Source organism: Schistocerca serialis, chromosome 1, assembly GCF_023864345.2.
Source record: "Schistocerca serialis cubense isolate TAMUIC-IGC-003099 chromosome 1, iqSchSeri2.2, whole genome shotgun sequence".
NCBI lineage: Eukaryota > Metazoa > Arthropoda > Insecta > Orthoptera > Acrididae > Schistocerca > Schistocerca serialis.
This window is the reverse complement of record NC_064638.1, coordinates 397,782,693-397,799,118: the sequence shown is the minus strand read 5'-3', so window position 1 is coordinate 397,799,118 and position 16,426 is coordinate 397,782,693. Positions and strand designations below refer to the sequence as shown.

The 16,426-nt window shown below is 40.6% G+C and overlaps 1 protein-coding gene across 1 annotated transcript in view; it reads right to left on the bottom strand.

Moving 5' to 3' along the window:
• LOC126471726 (zinc finger protein-like 1) overlaps nucleotides 1-16,426 on the bottom strand; it is a 45,175-nt gene that overhangs the window by 19,442 nt on the left and 9,307 nt on the right. The window contains exons 2-3 of the mRNA XM_050099884.1: nucleotides 11,218-11,329; nucleotides 5,903-6,096 (exon numbers count right to left, since the gene is read on the bottom strand). Coding sequence (XP_049955841.1) covers nucleotides 5,903-6,096; nucleotides 11,218-11,329 — 306 coding nt within the window. The remainder of the gene's footprint in view (nucleotides 1-5,902; nucleotides 6,097-11,217; nucleotides 11,330-16,426) is intronic.

Genomic DNA, 16,426 nt, shown 5'->3' with positions numbered 1-16,426 from the left:
ATGGAATGTAGTCAAATTAAATCGGGTGATGCTGAGGGAATTAGATTAGGAAATGAGACACTTAAAGTAGTAAAGGAGTTTTGCTATTTAGGGAGTAAAATAACTGATGATGGTCGTAGTAGAGAGGATATAAAATGTAGACTGGCAATGGCAAGGAAATCGTTTCTGAAGAAGAGAAATTTGTTAACATCGAGTATAGATTTAAGTGTCAGGAAGTCGTTTCTGAAAGTATTTGTATGGAGTGTAGCCATGTATGGAAGTGAAACATGGACAATAACTAGTATGGACAAGAAGAGAATAGAAGCTTTTGAAATGTGGTGCTACAGAAGAATGCTGAAGATAAGGTGGGTAGATCACGTAACTAATGAGGAGGTATTGAATAGGATTGGGGAGAAGAGAAGTTTGTGGCACAACTTGACTAGAAGAAGGGATCGGTTGGTAGGACATGTTTTGAGGCATCAAGGGATCACAAATTCAGCATTGGAGGGCAGCGTGGAGGGTAAAAATCGTAGAAGGAGACCAAGAGATGAATACACTAAGCAGATTCAGAAGGATGTAGGTTGCAGTAGGTACTGGGAGATGAAGAAGCTTGCACAGGATAGGGTAGCATGGAGAGCTGCATCAAACCAGTCTCAGGACTGAAGACCACAACAACATCAGATCCAACAGAACTCTAACGTACTCACCATTCAGTCCCTAGATGGCTTTTGATGATCCCATGAGCAAAAACAGAAATATGGTCTATGTGCAGCCCAGCTGCAAAAGTAAGAAGATTAACAAATCTTAACTGGGACTTGCTGACAGGTTCAAACAGAGTGCTGAACTGAGTCTCAAATGCTGTCTGACAGACACACTGTTTTACTTTTCAACAAGTTTTGCAATGGCATACCCTCTGCTGCAAAGTGTTATGTGCATTCCAGAAAAGTCTTCACTGAGAATTTATTTTCATTACTTCATCCTCAAGATATTGTGCTTGTTTTACAATCTATTTTGTGAGGCAAACTGTCAACTGAGAATGACTGCAAGCCACACTTAATACAATGTACCTGACTTAGTTAACATAACTTCAAAAGTGGCATATTGTTCTACTTATTTGTCAACCAATACCTAAATAACATTGCAGCTTCTGTGCGACTATTAAATGTATATATTCAGTCAGATACATATGTTACTAAATGTCTACTTTCTTACTGAACTAGAAAACACATACTCATTCACACAAGCATAGTTCTCACACACACGGCCACTGTCTACGAGCACTGGTGCCCGAATGCAACTGCATCTGACACGTGAGCAGCAATCTGCTGGGGTGGGTAGTGGGTATAAAGAGCAGCTGTGGGGGAAAGTAGGAGGAGGGAAGTAGGGTTGGGTATGGGAGAAGATGCTGTGCTGCCAGTGGGACCATGCAGGGGATGTGGCGGGGGATAGGGTGAGCTGCTAGGTGCGGAGAAGCTGTGCTTTGGAGAGAAGGGGGGGGGGGGTGTTGAAAGGGAGGGGGAAAGAGTGAGGAGACATGAGAGAAGCAGAGAAGAGGAAAGACTAGTAGGTATGTTGATGCTGGAGTGGAAGCAGTGAATGGGATAGGTAGGGGGGATAGGGACTAGTGAAGGTTGAAGCTAGGGTGTTATAGGAGTGTAGAATATATTGCAAGGAGAGTTCCCACCTGTGCAATTCAGAAAAGCTGTTGTTGGTAGGAAGGTACCAGATGGCGCAAGCTATGAAGCAGTCACTGGAGTGAAGCACATCACGTTGGGCAGCACGTTCAGCAACTGGGTAGTCCAGCTGTCTGTTGGCCACAGTTCGGCGGTAGCCATTCATGAGGACAGACAGGATGTTATTTGTCATTCCCACATTAGAAAGTGGCACAGTGATTGCAGCTTAGTTTGTAGATCACATGGCTGCTTTCAAAAGTAGCCCTGCATTTGATGGGGTGACGGATAGCTATGACAGGAGTGGAGTACACGGTCGTCGGTTGACATATAGAAAAGGCCTTACATGTAGGTCTCCTGCATGTATTTGAGTGGCGAAGCTAGGGATTGGAAGCAGGCGTGGAATAGGGATGGAGAAATCTATTGTGTTGGTTTGGTGTGTGGTTGAACACTGTTGCAGGAGAGCTTGGTAGGATAGTGGGGAGGATAGTCCTCATTTCATGACATGACGGAAGGTAATCGAAACTCTGGCAAAGAATGTGATGCAGTTTCTCCAGCCCTGAGTGGTACTGGGTCATGAGTGAACTGTTTCTTTGTGGCCATACAGTGGGTATGTGGCAGATGGTAGAAGACTGGAGAGAGATGGCATAGGAGCCCTTTTTGTGGACAAGGTCGTGAGAATAATTTTGGTATGTGAAGACTTCAAGGAGATCCTGCTCACCACTACAGATGTGACAACCACAGGTGACTAGGAATAAACTGGATGGCAGCTGTTGAAGTGTAGGTGTTGTTGGCGGTTAGTAGGTTCGATGTGGGTGGATGTAGTGATGTTGCTAACCTTAAAGTGGAGGCCAACATTGAGGAAGGTGATTTGTTGGGTGACTCGAAGGGTGGAGAAGGTGTTGAGGTTCTGGAATTATGTGGATAGGTTGTCCTCGCCCTCAGTACAGACCATGAAGACATCCAATAACTCTGAATCAAGTGAGCAATTTGGGATTCTAGTTTGTTAGAAAGATTTCTCTAGATGGTCCATGAACATGGTTGGCATAGAATGGTGCAATGAGGCTGCTTATTGCTGTACCATGGCTTTATTTGTAGGTGATGCCCTCAAAGGAGAAGTCTAAACAGATTGTAAGTGGTGCTCTGGACAAGTATGTGCTTGTTAAAAAAAATTCAGAAAAATTCAGAAACTGCTGAGGAAACAAAGGCTGTTGTACTCTTGGTTCAAAAGAGAACACACGTGATGACTGGCAAAGATTAGTAGAGATTCGTGCACCTGTGAAAAAAGCTATGCATGAAGCATACAACTACTACTGTATTAACTTAGCACAAGATCTGGCTGAGAATCCGAGAAAATTCTGGTCCCATGTAAAATCACTAAGTGGATCTAAGGCTTCTATCCAGTCATTCATTGGCCAGCCTGGTGTGCCAGTCAAAGACAGCAAAATGAAAGCAGCGGTTTTAAATTTTGTGTTTCAGAAATTGTTCATGCAGGAGAGTAATACAAACAAACCGTAGTTTGACCATCACACAGGGTTCAGTATGGATGACATAATAATACAGGTAAACTACTAAAAGAGTTGAAAACAAGTAAGTCAGCAGGTCCAGATGGAAACCCAGTTCAGTTTTCTAAAGATTACTCTACAGCATTGGCCTCTTATTTAACTTTCATTTACCATGAATCTTTCGCCCAGGGCAGAGTCCCAAGCGACTGGAAAGACTTAGAGAAATGCATAGTACACACTGTGCTGTCTTACAATATATTTATATGTGTGAATAAATATACTGAAAGACAGCACAGTGTGTTCCACGCATTTCTCCAAGTATAGCAATGCCGTTGACAGTTGCCTGGAAAAAATTGTTTTGACTGGAAAGAAGTGATTGTGACTCTTGTATACAAGAAGGGTAAAAGTACAGACTTGAAAAACTACAAACCAATGTCCTTAACATTACTTTAGAGCAGAATTATAGAACATATTCCGAGTTCAAATATAATAAGTTTCCTAGAGTCTGAAAAAATCAGCACAGTTTTAGAAAGCATCACTCTCGTGACACTCAGCTTGCCCTTTTCTCACATGACATACTGTGAGCTGTGGATGAAGGGCAACTGGCAGATTTCATATTGCTAGATTTCTGGAAAGTGATCTGGTGGACAAGGCGAATGGCAACCTGCGGTTGTTTGTTGGTGATGCAGTGGTATATGGGAAGGTAACAAAGACAAGTGACTGCAGGATGATACATGACGACTTGGACAAAATTTGAAGTTGATGTGATGAATTGCAGCTGGATCTAAATGTAGATAAATGTAAGTTAATGTGGATGAGGAGGAAAAACAAATCCATAATGTTCAGATATAGCATTAGTAGTGTCTTGCTTGACAGAGTCAGGTCATTTAAATATCTGGGCGTAATGTTGCACATCGATATAAATGGAACAAGCATGTGAGGTTTGAGGTAGGGAAGGTGAATGGTCGACTGTTTTATTGGCAGAATTATGGGAAGGTGTGGTTCATATGTAAAGCCCCAGGCAACCCATTCTTGAGTACTGCTCTAGTGTTTGGGATCCACACCAGGTCGAATTAAAGGAAGACATCGAAGCAATTCAGAGACGGGCTGCTATATTTGTTACCAGTAGGATCGAACAACAATCAAGTATTGTAGAGATGCTTCAAGAATTCAAACGGGAATCCCTGGAGGGAAGAAGACATTCTTTTCTAGAAACGCTACTGAGAAAATTTAGAGAACTGCATTTGAAGCTAATTGCGCAACAATTCTACTACTGCCAATGTCCAGATTGCTTAAGGACCATGGAGGTAACGCAAACTAGGGCTCATGTAGAGGCATATAGACAGTCGTTTTCCCCTGGCTGTATTTGTGAGTGGAACAGGAATGGAAACAACTAGTAGTGGTACAGGGTACCATTCACCACACACCATAAACTGGCTCGTAGAGTATGTATGTAGAATTGTGGGTGAAGGTACAGTTGGTCATGGTGACCAGGAAACAGGTTGTAGGTTTGGAGCTATTCAGACACTGGGAAAGGCGGTGTTCAATAACAGCAAGGTCCTTAGCAATGGGGTTATTAGTATAATGGAATGTGGTATTGACAGTGAAGAGTGGGGTCCCATGTGAAAATGAACAGAAACTGTGTGGAGTCAGTGTATGAAAAGGTTGGTGTCTTATGTATGGAACGGTAGGTTACAGGTAGTAGGCTGAAGTTGTTGGTCCATGAGAACAGAGATTCTCTCTGTGAGGGCACAGTAACCAGCCACAATGAGGTGTCCTGGGTGGTTGGGTTTATGGACTTTGGGAGGCATGCAGAAGGTACGTATTTGGGGAATGGTGGAGGTGATTAGTGAGGCTCAGGGGAGAGATTCTGGGATGGATCTAAGGATATGAGGAAGGACTGGAGATTTTGCAGGATTTCAGGAATGAAATCACTGTGGGAGGGTTTGTATATGGCTGAATTCCCTGCCATTAACTACTGCATGTGCCCAGTGAAAATCATCTAAAACATCATTTAGTAGACTTATTTCATTTTTGCAACCAGTATAAACTGCAAATATAATTACTAGAGCCTTTTTTGGGATGTAGGATTACAAGGTAAGGACCAGTTTTTGGGTTGTGGATTGCAGTTCTCTCTCTTTCACCTAACTAACCCCTTTTCTTCTCCCCCTCCAGCACTACACATACATTCTATTCCATCAATACTGGTCTTTCCCTCTTTTCTATTTCTCTCCTGTAACCTCCCTCCTAACACAGTCTCCTGATGCTGCACCTAACAGCCCATTCTGTCCCCACCAGATCCCTACATGACACCACTCCAACCGTGCCGTCACTCACCCTGCCTGCACTGCACTATGCCTCCTCCTCACTCGCACCACCTATCCCAGCATATTACTGCTGCTGCTCATGCCAGACACAGTCGGAGTTGGGTCCCAGTGCCCAGATACAGAGGCTGTGTGTGTGAGTTGTGCCTGTGTGAATGGATGTGTGTTTTCTATTTCAGAAGCATGACTTAGTTTCCAAAAGTTTAAATGTTTAGCAGTCTTTTTCACTGTGTTAGCCTGCGAGTCGATGCCAACCTATCGGTGAGTAGCCATCTATTCCTTTATAATTATTGTTATTCCATCCTGGACCTTCCACTGTTTAAATGTCTACTTACTGCTTCTTGACATTTAGTCTATTTCCATGTATGTTCATTTTTTCTATTTAAAACTACACACAGCAAACTAATATGAAGAAATAACTTACAAGTGGTAAGCCAAGACCAGCACGAGCCCAATTTACTCCAGCAAGCTGCTGACGTAAGACATCTGCCACTGGTGAAACTAAATTGGGTGCTGGAAACAGACCAACACGACATGAAGGGCATGTGTACCCCGCTGGTGCAGTTGTAGGTGGCAACTGCCTTGCATACTGATCCAAACATGCCCAGTGATAGACATCTGAAACACCATTTAGTACTCTATTACTTCATTTCTGCAAGCAGTATAAATTGCAAATATACTTACTGTAAAACTAGTGAGAGATAAAAATTTAACTACATTATTTTTTACCCTTTTCAGTTCATGCATTATGATTTATTGACTGAACTAAGGATCTACAATTTTGTGTGTCAATCACATACCTCACAAGGCAGTAAGTTCTGTATTTATTTATTTATCTGTGTGTCATAAAATATCATGTAATACTTACAAAAGTGGGGACAAATCAATTCACAAGACTGTTCTGTAGATACACAATGTACACACCCTAACAGGCAATAGATGAACTTCTCTTTACAACATTTCTGATGTAAACCAAGCACCACAGCAATTTGCCTTAATGATGACACAGTTCACTAATACTTTCTCATAAAAGTGAAAGATAGGCAAGGTTTAACCTATCAGCAAACAGAAAAATGATGCTCATTCTTCTGGAATGAGCACCAGGTCCCAACCATTCACTTTCAATTTTATGAACTGCGGCTTCATGGATAAGTAATTGTCAGACTACAAATCCAAAGATTTCGGATTTAATCCCTTATCAGTCCTATGATTTTTTCTGTAGATTATTGCCTCCTCCTCCTCTGACAACAATCTATGGAAGTGAAAAATGCCAAGCTGTACCATAGTTAAGTGTTCATGTTAAACTGTAGGTTTCCCTGTAAGTAACAGGGCGAGTGACTTCAAATATTAGTTAGTAGTGTGTGTGTGTGTGAGGGGGGGGGGGGGGGGGGGCGCTCGTACGTGTGTTCCCAGAACAGCTTGATAATTATGTTTTAAGGTTTAAATTTAAAGAGCAGTTTACAGTGAATAGTGATGACCATACAATACACTCCAGCAAAATTGGTATGGACATTAACAAGATAAATGTGATGGAGTGCTGTCAGTTATGCTGTACCAAAAACAAGCTATGATTAAACCAGGATCATTATTAAGAACATGTGAAGTAAGAGAAGCAGATTTTCTTTGAAATTACACAAGATCAAATACGACATTTTCTATGGTAATATATAAAAGCTATCAACCCGAAGGTTGATTTGAACAGCACAGTGCTTTCCTAAAAATGGTCCTATCGCAAGTGGATGTTGCCTTCCTCTGGTCCCAATTATTTAGTAACATACCTGTGCCCACCCATAAAGCAAAAACATTCACCATCTCCTCCTCTGTTGCTACCCTGCACTCTGCACACAATTTAATGCTCTACTGCTTTTAAGAAGAAGGTGAAGCACTCCAGTCTGCCAACCCGATAACATTTTCCTAAAACTTAACATAATGTCAGCTTTCTTCCTGTCAAATAGTAAAGCAAATGCTCCAATCTTCTCCCAATCATGCTCCTTTCTTTTTTCATTTCTCAATGTGTCACACAACTTTCTCTTCACCTATATTCATTACTCGTGTTTTATCATGTTCCTCTTTCTTTCCCTGTTCCAGTCCTCCTCTCATGTTCACTGCTGAAAGTGCTCAAAGTTTAAAACTACCTGTATGTAATTTGTCACTACAGTTTTAGTTCTCCTGAACAAACATAAATTATATTTTTCTGAACTGTTCATATCACAGCAATTTCTAAATTTTAGGTTCTAGATACTTATGACATGCTTGTTATAATGATGGAAAGTAACCAATTAGAGATTGTATGATAACCTCACAGCTTCAAGGAGTGTGTCACTACATGCTGGTGCCGTAACTATTGAATCATTGGCTGTTAACAACAGAAGAAACATATGAAGTTGCAGGCAAATTACCACTGATGTCTGAAAACTATATTTGCTCCGTGTATTAGGATCTTGTATCAGGTGCTTGTTGTGTATAAATTGGTACATACACTGATGAGCCAAAATATTGTGACTACTGTCCATAGTGAGACTAATGCCCATCTGGTAGCATTGTGAGTATGTGACTTTTTACGCAAAGTTTGTAAGTGTAGCAGAAATGAATGGGGAAGTATTGTAGCACAACAAGGGTCACAAATGGGAAAATCCACTGACATAAGCAAATTTGACAACAGGCAGACTGTTATGGCCTGTTGGATGGGAATTATTTCTCTGACATGGCAAAACTGGTCAGCTGTACATGTATTACTGTTGTGGGCATCCACGGAATGTGGGTGAAGGATGGTGAAACAAACTGTCAGTGGCAAGGTGGTGGACATCCGTGCATCATCATAGAATGTGGAGGTCGGAGGGCTGTCCACTCCACCGCATAACGCTAGTGCAAGCACAAGTGTTCCAGAGCATACCATTAGGCACACATTGTCAAATATGCAGTTCTGCTGCAGATTACTCCAACGTGATCCCACGTTGACTGAACGACATTATCAATTACGATTGCAGTTGGCATAGTTTCATTGATGTTGAACTGCGGATCAATGGAAACGTTTCACTTGGGCAGATGAATCACATTTATTAGAACACCAGGTTGATGGTTCTGTCCAAACATGCTATCATTCACACAAATTACTGCGCAAAACATGCATGACACCACAGATGCATGCCAGTGAGAGCAGTATTATGCTATGGGGGAGATTCACCTGGACTTTGGTTGTAATCAAAGACACCATAATGACTGTGGACTACATCAACTTTATTGCAGACCACCTGCATCTTTGCTTTATGTCTTCCCTGGCAGCGATGGCATCTTCCAGAAGAATAAGTGTTCTTCTCACAAGAACAGGAGTATTGTAGTGAACCACGTTGATATCTCTACCACCAAAATCACTTGATCTCAACATGACTGAGCACATAATGGACACCAAATTGACGCCCACAAGCCAATAATTTAATGGGAATTGCATGGTCTGAATAAACATTTGGTGCCATATACCTCCAAAAACCTACAGAGGACTTGCTGAACCCATACAACATTGTGCACCAGAGGTGGACCAACATGCTATTAAGAAAATGATCACAATGTTTTGACTCATCAGTGTAAGTACAAAATAGACTTCAAAGAATGTCACCTTGGCAGCACTGTAATCACAAGTACAGTATCTATCTTCATTCAGGGTGATATCACAGTGTTACCTGGTTAGCATAGTGGTGGAGTGTTGAGTTGAGATTACTCTAAGCATAGTATGTTGATTTTGTCATTTTTGTTCTTAACTATTAGGTACAGCAGGTCTTATACTAAACACGTGTTATTTAATACCAACCCCAGAATGGCTGAACCATATCTTTTTGGTAGCAACAAAGATGCAATTTCAAGCTATGGAAATAACACTGATGAACATAAAACAGATAGCAGAAACAAATCTTTAATCAGTAAGTAGAATGATCATAAGTATAACAAGAGTTAACCAGGATCACAGCTGGGGAAGGGGCAGTGCGAACACATTTAGTTTCATGGAAAGGAAGGGAGGGCAATTGGAAGAAGCAAAGAACAATCCCTTACACAAGGCTAGTAAAAAAACATTGCTTATTTATCAACAAACATATTAATGCTACAACTTTAGAACTAGTACCACCTACCTGCATCATACTTTACAGAGAGACAAGATTTTTACATATGTCTGACTTTGTTCATGCCAATAATGTACTGGAACACCAGGGTGTGTGTGGTAGGGTGGAATGTGAATTTAATTACTGAAGATTTCTTCCTCCCATCCCCCCCCCCCTTTCACGGGAGAGGAGCAGCTTCCCTCCCATGCCACTAACTGGGTATACTCTTAAGAGTAGAAATGTGTAGAGGAGGGGTATGTAGAGAGTTGTCAGTAAACAGTCAATTGTAAATGTAATATACCAACACTTGCAGCAACTGAGTAATAAAGAAAGGAATCAGAGGTAGGAAACAAAATTGGGCCTGAGAAAATGAGTGACTAAGGGGGCCAAGCAATGAGCTGCTGGATGAAAGGATCTGCTTCAACAGCAAATTTTAAGCACAGTTATTATTAACAGAATTAAACTGTGAATGGCTTTATTTGGCAACAAAAGACAACTTCAGTTCCCCTGCCACCTCAAACTGGCAAATATATACACTATAGGGGAAGGCATAGGTTTCACTTGCCCTTTACCTATGAACATTGCACAAATTCTCCAGTTGCTGCAAACTAAGTAGCTTTTAAATAAACAGTCCTCTCAGAAGCTACAGTGAATCACAACCAACAGGAAACATCACTGAAGAACAATAAATGTGTTCATGATGCATGCGCGCACAACAAACAATTAAATATCAGATATATTCATCTGCAACTGAGTCCATTCATCTGTAATGTAGTGATATGCTGAGCATTCCAGCAAACCGAAAAGTGTACCGATATGACGATCATGTTTCTTCATTGTTTAACTCAGTCTCAAGTAGATTTAATGTGTTGTTAGTGTGTATTGTCAGAGATGACAATTATAAATATGAAACAACAAACTCCTATGTAGAAACACAGATTAATTTGTAAATGCCATCTTAAAAAATACTACAGGTAATCCCAGCACAAGATGTTTAACCAGTGTATGTTGCCTAAAATAGATGCTTTTGGGTTTCAGTACTCTTATGTGGACTTCTTTTGTCTCACACAGGGTGAAATATCACGTATGGCAATACTATGTTACAAAAAGTGAGGGCTGGATGATGAAAGGGAGGAAAAAAATATGTCTACAGAGAGATGACACAAACAAATCTTCCAAATCTAACCCAAGTGAAAGAGGAAATTGGTGGGGGAATGGGTAGTTAGAAGAGTTCAACCACAGCATTAGCAGGATGCCAAGGAGTTAACAGATGAACTCATCAGCAAAACTGAAGATATATGTAATTTTCTGAGTATGTGACCATTCTGTATGGACCTAGCAATTATTTATTTGAAGGGGAGAAAGGAGAAGTGTCAATCACTTACCATCCGGTCATCCAAGACTAGAGATTTCAAGAAATGAAACTGGGAGTGCATTATTCTGTTCAGCAGTTCATTTTGATAATTTTAATAACATAAACAAAGACCAATGCTGTTCTTTTGTCATCAGTATATAATACTAGTGAAAATATCTTCAATCAATCATGTATTCTATAAATATGTTGGTTTTGCCTTTACTATTAATTTGTGCAGCTAAAAACACTATTTCCACAAGTAGTTCAAATCACCAGACTAGCATGAAAACTTACGATAGCATATCAGCCTAATGCAGTCTTCATCTGCCAGTTCCTTTGTGCATAGTTCACATATTGGGTTGTAATCGCTATCCTGTAGCCATTGTAGATACGACTGGACTATGCACTGGAACAGAATTGAAACAGTTTTAATAGCCAATGGGCATAAAAATAACATCAAAAAGTGTTGTGCAGTAATATTTTGGTAGAAAAACAAGAATAAAATACAACAAAGTGGCATCTTTTGGCTATTTTTGAGCACAAATTACCAGTTTCAATATGTTTCAATGACAAACTGCTTCAAACAAACAACCTGTAGATCTCTCTTTATGTACAGACACCTACATACATACAATAATACATATTCATAACGACTGAAGTGTTATTGTCTCAAGAACATTTTTGGTAACCAAAATACGTTTAAGCCATATGCCGAGTGGTACAAACAGTGTGCTGAGTTTCATTTCAACTTTTCTGCTCAAGATTTACATGAAAAAGAAGTGACTGTCAAGAAGCAACTTAGGGAGCACTACTCCAGCTCAGAGATCAATCATAAGAAGTTTGATGCAAGTTTGTTAATTGACTTCTGTGGTTTTTCTCATTTACTGCTCCTATTTGGACAAAAAGGGGTGTTATCACATGCTGCAGTCAATACATCACAAGCAATTCAAGTCTTTTTGTGAATTTTACTCAGAGTGTAATCTATTCAGAGTGCGAAAACAACTGTAACTGCACTCATGTGAACCCCATACTTGACTGACACAGACAGACACATCAACTTACTTCAACTGTTCATACTTCTGATATGGGCCAATAAAACTTCTCCTGCATGATCTCAATCACCAATCAAATTTCAATTTGTGTATTCAATGTCAAGAAATTATTGTGCATCAATCTGTTCATCACTGCTTAGCAATTTTATTAGTTTATGTGGAAAGAGTTATATGTGACATGCGGTCACACTTTACACTATAAAATTTACACAGACTTGAGCAAACATTACATCACTCTCACTCATGCCACCCCTCTCGTTCTCTCCTTTCTTGTCCATCCAAGAAACACTTGAAAATGCAGATAGACAAGTGAATCCCTTCACACACAAGAATCAGCACAGTTACAGCACCTCACTATGTTACATGCAACATTATTATTATGAAATATCTTATTACAAATTACTTACAAATCCGTTCTAAATGTGGTTCCAAAGATCAATGGTATAATGCTATCAGGAGTATCAGCATGTGATTTTCAAGACATTGGGTATCAACTAGTTCATTCACAATTTTCAAATGGCCACATATTGCACATTTCATGAACAGGTGCTGACAAATCCTAATATGCTTTTCAAATCAAATTTTTGTAATTTTTCTGTATTTCATCCAAAAATATAGGCCTATAAATTAAAACAACTATTTTGCTTGTTGCTTCACATATTTCACTGAAATATTTACTGTTATTGTATGGAAGTTAACACTGTTTGTTGTAATCAAGTGTGCTGTTAAACACATTACATTATATCAATTATCTTTGTTTTAGCACTATCTTTATCAGACACGTGCTTGGTGTAGCTGTCAGTTACATTTTAGAGCTTACGGCATGAGGAAGTTGTACATAAAAGCTGCTGGTGGGCAGACGCAACATGCAAACGACAAATGTTTATAAGTAAAATGAATGTATATGCACTGATCCATTAAAATGCAAAAACGGATTGGTAGAGTGTGTGTGTGTGTGTGTGTGTGTGTGTGTGTGTGTGTGTGTGTGTGTGTGACAAGGTCGTCGTCCCCTCATTCAAGAGACTCCATCTGGAATGAAACATTGAGGAATTGACAGCAATATCGATGTCAAAGCAGAGAAAACATCTGAAGAGAGGTAGTGTAAAAGTATACAGATCGAGCTGCTGTGCATGTCAGAGAGCAGATGAGGGCTCCCACAGTGCTTGATCTGTGGCAAGAGAAACCTCACTCACATCTGACCCTCGTCAAGCGAATGAAGGGCTCAGACAGTTATGGAATCAATAAAGCCTTCTAGCCAGGAGATCTGTAATAGTAAAAGCAAGAAAGCTAGAAATGCAATGAACATCAGTCAGACAGACAAAAGTAAAATATGGTAAGAGAAAGAATTAGGTAAGTAGATGAGTGGGTGCAGATGAGAGTCCCCCCAGGCTCAGCATGCACGATGGGGGGTGGGGAGTGCTAAAGATGAGAACAGAGGGTCTACACTCTTGTAGGAAGAATGAAAAGCTGTTCAACTATTCTTCATCATCAGGTAAGGTCAAGGATAAAGAATCCTTAAGGTCTTGCCTTCATCAGTGTGTGACTCCTAAAAAAGTAAAATTGGATGCAATAAAAAAAGGGCTAACAGAAGTTGAAACTATGGAAAAAAAGGGGGGGGTGAGCAAGGTGGATGGCAGAGGAGACAGATCAAGAGGTCCCCACATTCAGGATGTGGTAGCAGACAACCCAGTTCTAACCCTGAAGACAGTTTAAATGTTTGTAACGGAGGACAAAAATCCCTTTCTCGGGGAAAATAAAGAACCAGTTCATCTGTTTGGATGCCACCTAGCAACTTTAGAGGCAAATAATCCAGAGAACAACACTTGGCATGGAGAGCCAGAAACAGAGAGTAGTCTACCATATGGTGAGCTATTGTCTGATGATGATGATGATGATGATATAAAGGAACTAAACATTTTGGTTATCAGTCCCTTGTTGCACTGGAACATCATGTAAAAGACTGTGGAGAGAGAAAAGCAAAACTGAGAGCTCCATGTCTCGCACCCAAGTTGTGGTTGAAAATTCATGTGCCAATAGCTGTATGGTTGAAAGTGAGATAAAACCCAGGCACCTAAAAACTGTAGCCTGTCACTGGAGGATACGCCAAGAAAGATTGCCATGGTCAGTACACTTAAAATTTAACGAGGAAAATAAGCTAGAATTTTTTTTAATGCATGACAATGTGGAGGGAGAAAGCAGCATCAGGCTACAGCTAATATCAGTAAGGTTCCACAAATACAACATGGGGATGCCTCATTCAAAACAACACCATCTGAACAGGACTTGAAGGCACAACAGTACCAATCAGCCATTATGTCATCCTCAACCCTTAGGCTCACTGGATGTGGATACAGAAGGGCATGTGGTCAGGAACCGATGCCACTACTTTTCAATCAAGTAGCTCCTCAATTGGCCCCACAATGGCTGAGTGCAACTCACTTGCCAACAGCACCTGGCACACCCAGATAGTGACCCATCCAAGTGCTAGCAAAGTCCAACAGCACTTAACTTCAATGACCTGACGAGGACCGGTGTTACCACTTCGGCAAGGTGGTTGTCACATAAGATAAAGTTGTGTTTTAATTTGGTATGGTCAATTGCAGAGGCAACATAGGACAGTGGATTCATTCCAGGAGGAATGGAAGGAGGAGGAGCATGCTGACAAGAGGTCTTATTTGCACCCACAAAATGGCACTTGGGACCATCAAAATGAATGTTGGGTGAGTAAGCATTTCTCTAGCCAACTGGTCTGCCAGTTCATTCCAAGAGATACACATGACTTGGGACTCAGAGAAAGACAATGAGAATACTGTAGGTCTAAGGTCAGACAGAAAGTCATGAACAGCAGGTATCACAAGATAACATGAGTAATATCGGTAATGCCCACTGAGTTACTACAAATTAAAATACAGTCAAGGCAAATCTGTTTAAATGTCCATGGGACTAATCATGAAGGCACCAGTGGCTAGTCTTCAGTCTTAATCCATGATGATGGACTGGGTCTAACAATTTCTAAGCTGAAGCTGCTCCTGAGCCATAAACCAGACCACCATAGTTCTGCCAGGATGAGATTGTTGTTGTTGTTGTTGTTGTGGTCTTCAGTCCTGAGACTGGTTTGATGCAGCTCTCCATGCAATTCTATCCTGTGGTGCAAGCTTCACCTCCCAGTACCTACTGCAACCTACATCCTTCTGAATCTGCTTAGTGTATTCATCTCTTTGTCTCCCTCTACGATTTTTACCCTCCACGCTGCCCTCCAATACTAAACTGGTGGTCCCTTGATGCCTCAGAACATTTCCTACCAACCGATCCCTTCTTCTAGTCAAGTTGTGTCACAAACTTCTCTTCTCCTCAATCCTATTCAATACTTCCTCATTAGTTATGTGATCTACCCATCTAATCTTCAGCATTCTTATGTAGCACCACATTTCGAAAGCTTCTATTCTCTTCTTGTCTAAACTATTTATCGTCCATGTTTCACTTCCATACATGGCTACACTCCATACAAATACTTTCAGAAACGACTTCCTGACACTTAAACCTATACTCGATGTTAAGAAATATCTCTTCTTCAGAAATGCTTTCCTTGCCATTGCCAGTCTACATTTTATATCCTCTCTACTTTGACCATCATCAGTTATTTTGCTCCCCAAATGGCAAACTCCTTTACTACTTTAAGTGTCTCATTTCCTAATCTAATTCCCTCAGCATCACCCGACTTAATTCGACTACATTCCATTATCCTCGTTTTGCTTTTGTTGATGCTCATCTTATATCCTACTTTCAAGACACTATCCATTCCGTTCAACTGCTCTTCCAAGTCCTTTGCTGTCTCTGACAGAATTACAATGTCATCGGCGAACCTCAAAGTTTTTATTTCTTCTCCATGGATTTTAATACCTACTCCGAATTTTTCTTTTGTTTCCTTCACTGCTTGCTCAATATAGAGATTGAATAACATCGGGGAGAGGCTACAACCCTGTCTCACTCCCTTCCCAACCACTGCTTCCCTTTCATGTCCCTCAACTCTTATAACTGCCATCTGGTTTCTGTACAAATTGTAAATAGCTTTCTGCTCCCTGTATTTTAACCCTGCCACCTTTAGAATTTGGAAGAGAGTATTCCAGTCAACATTGTCAAAAGCTTTCTCTAAGTCTACAATTGCTAGGAACATAGGTTTGCCTTTCCTTAATCTGGCTTCTAAGATAAGTCGTAGGGTCAGTATTGCCTCACGTGTTCCGATATTTCTACAGAATCCAAACTGATCTTCCCCGAGGTCGGCTTCTACGTTTTTCCATTCGCCTGTAAGGAATTCTCGTTAGTATTTTGCAGCTGTGACTTATTAAACTGATAGTTCGGTAATTTTCACATCTGTCAACACCTGCTTTCTTTGGGATTGGAATTATTATATTCTTCTTGAAGTCTGAGGGTATTTCACCTGTCTCATACAT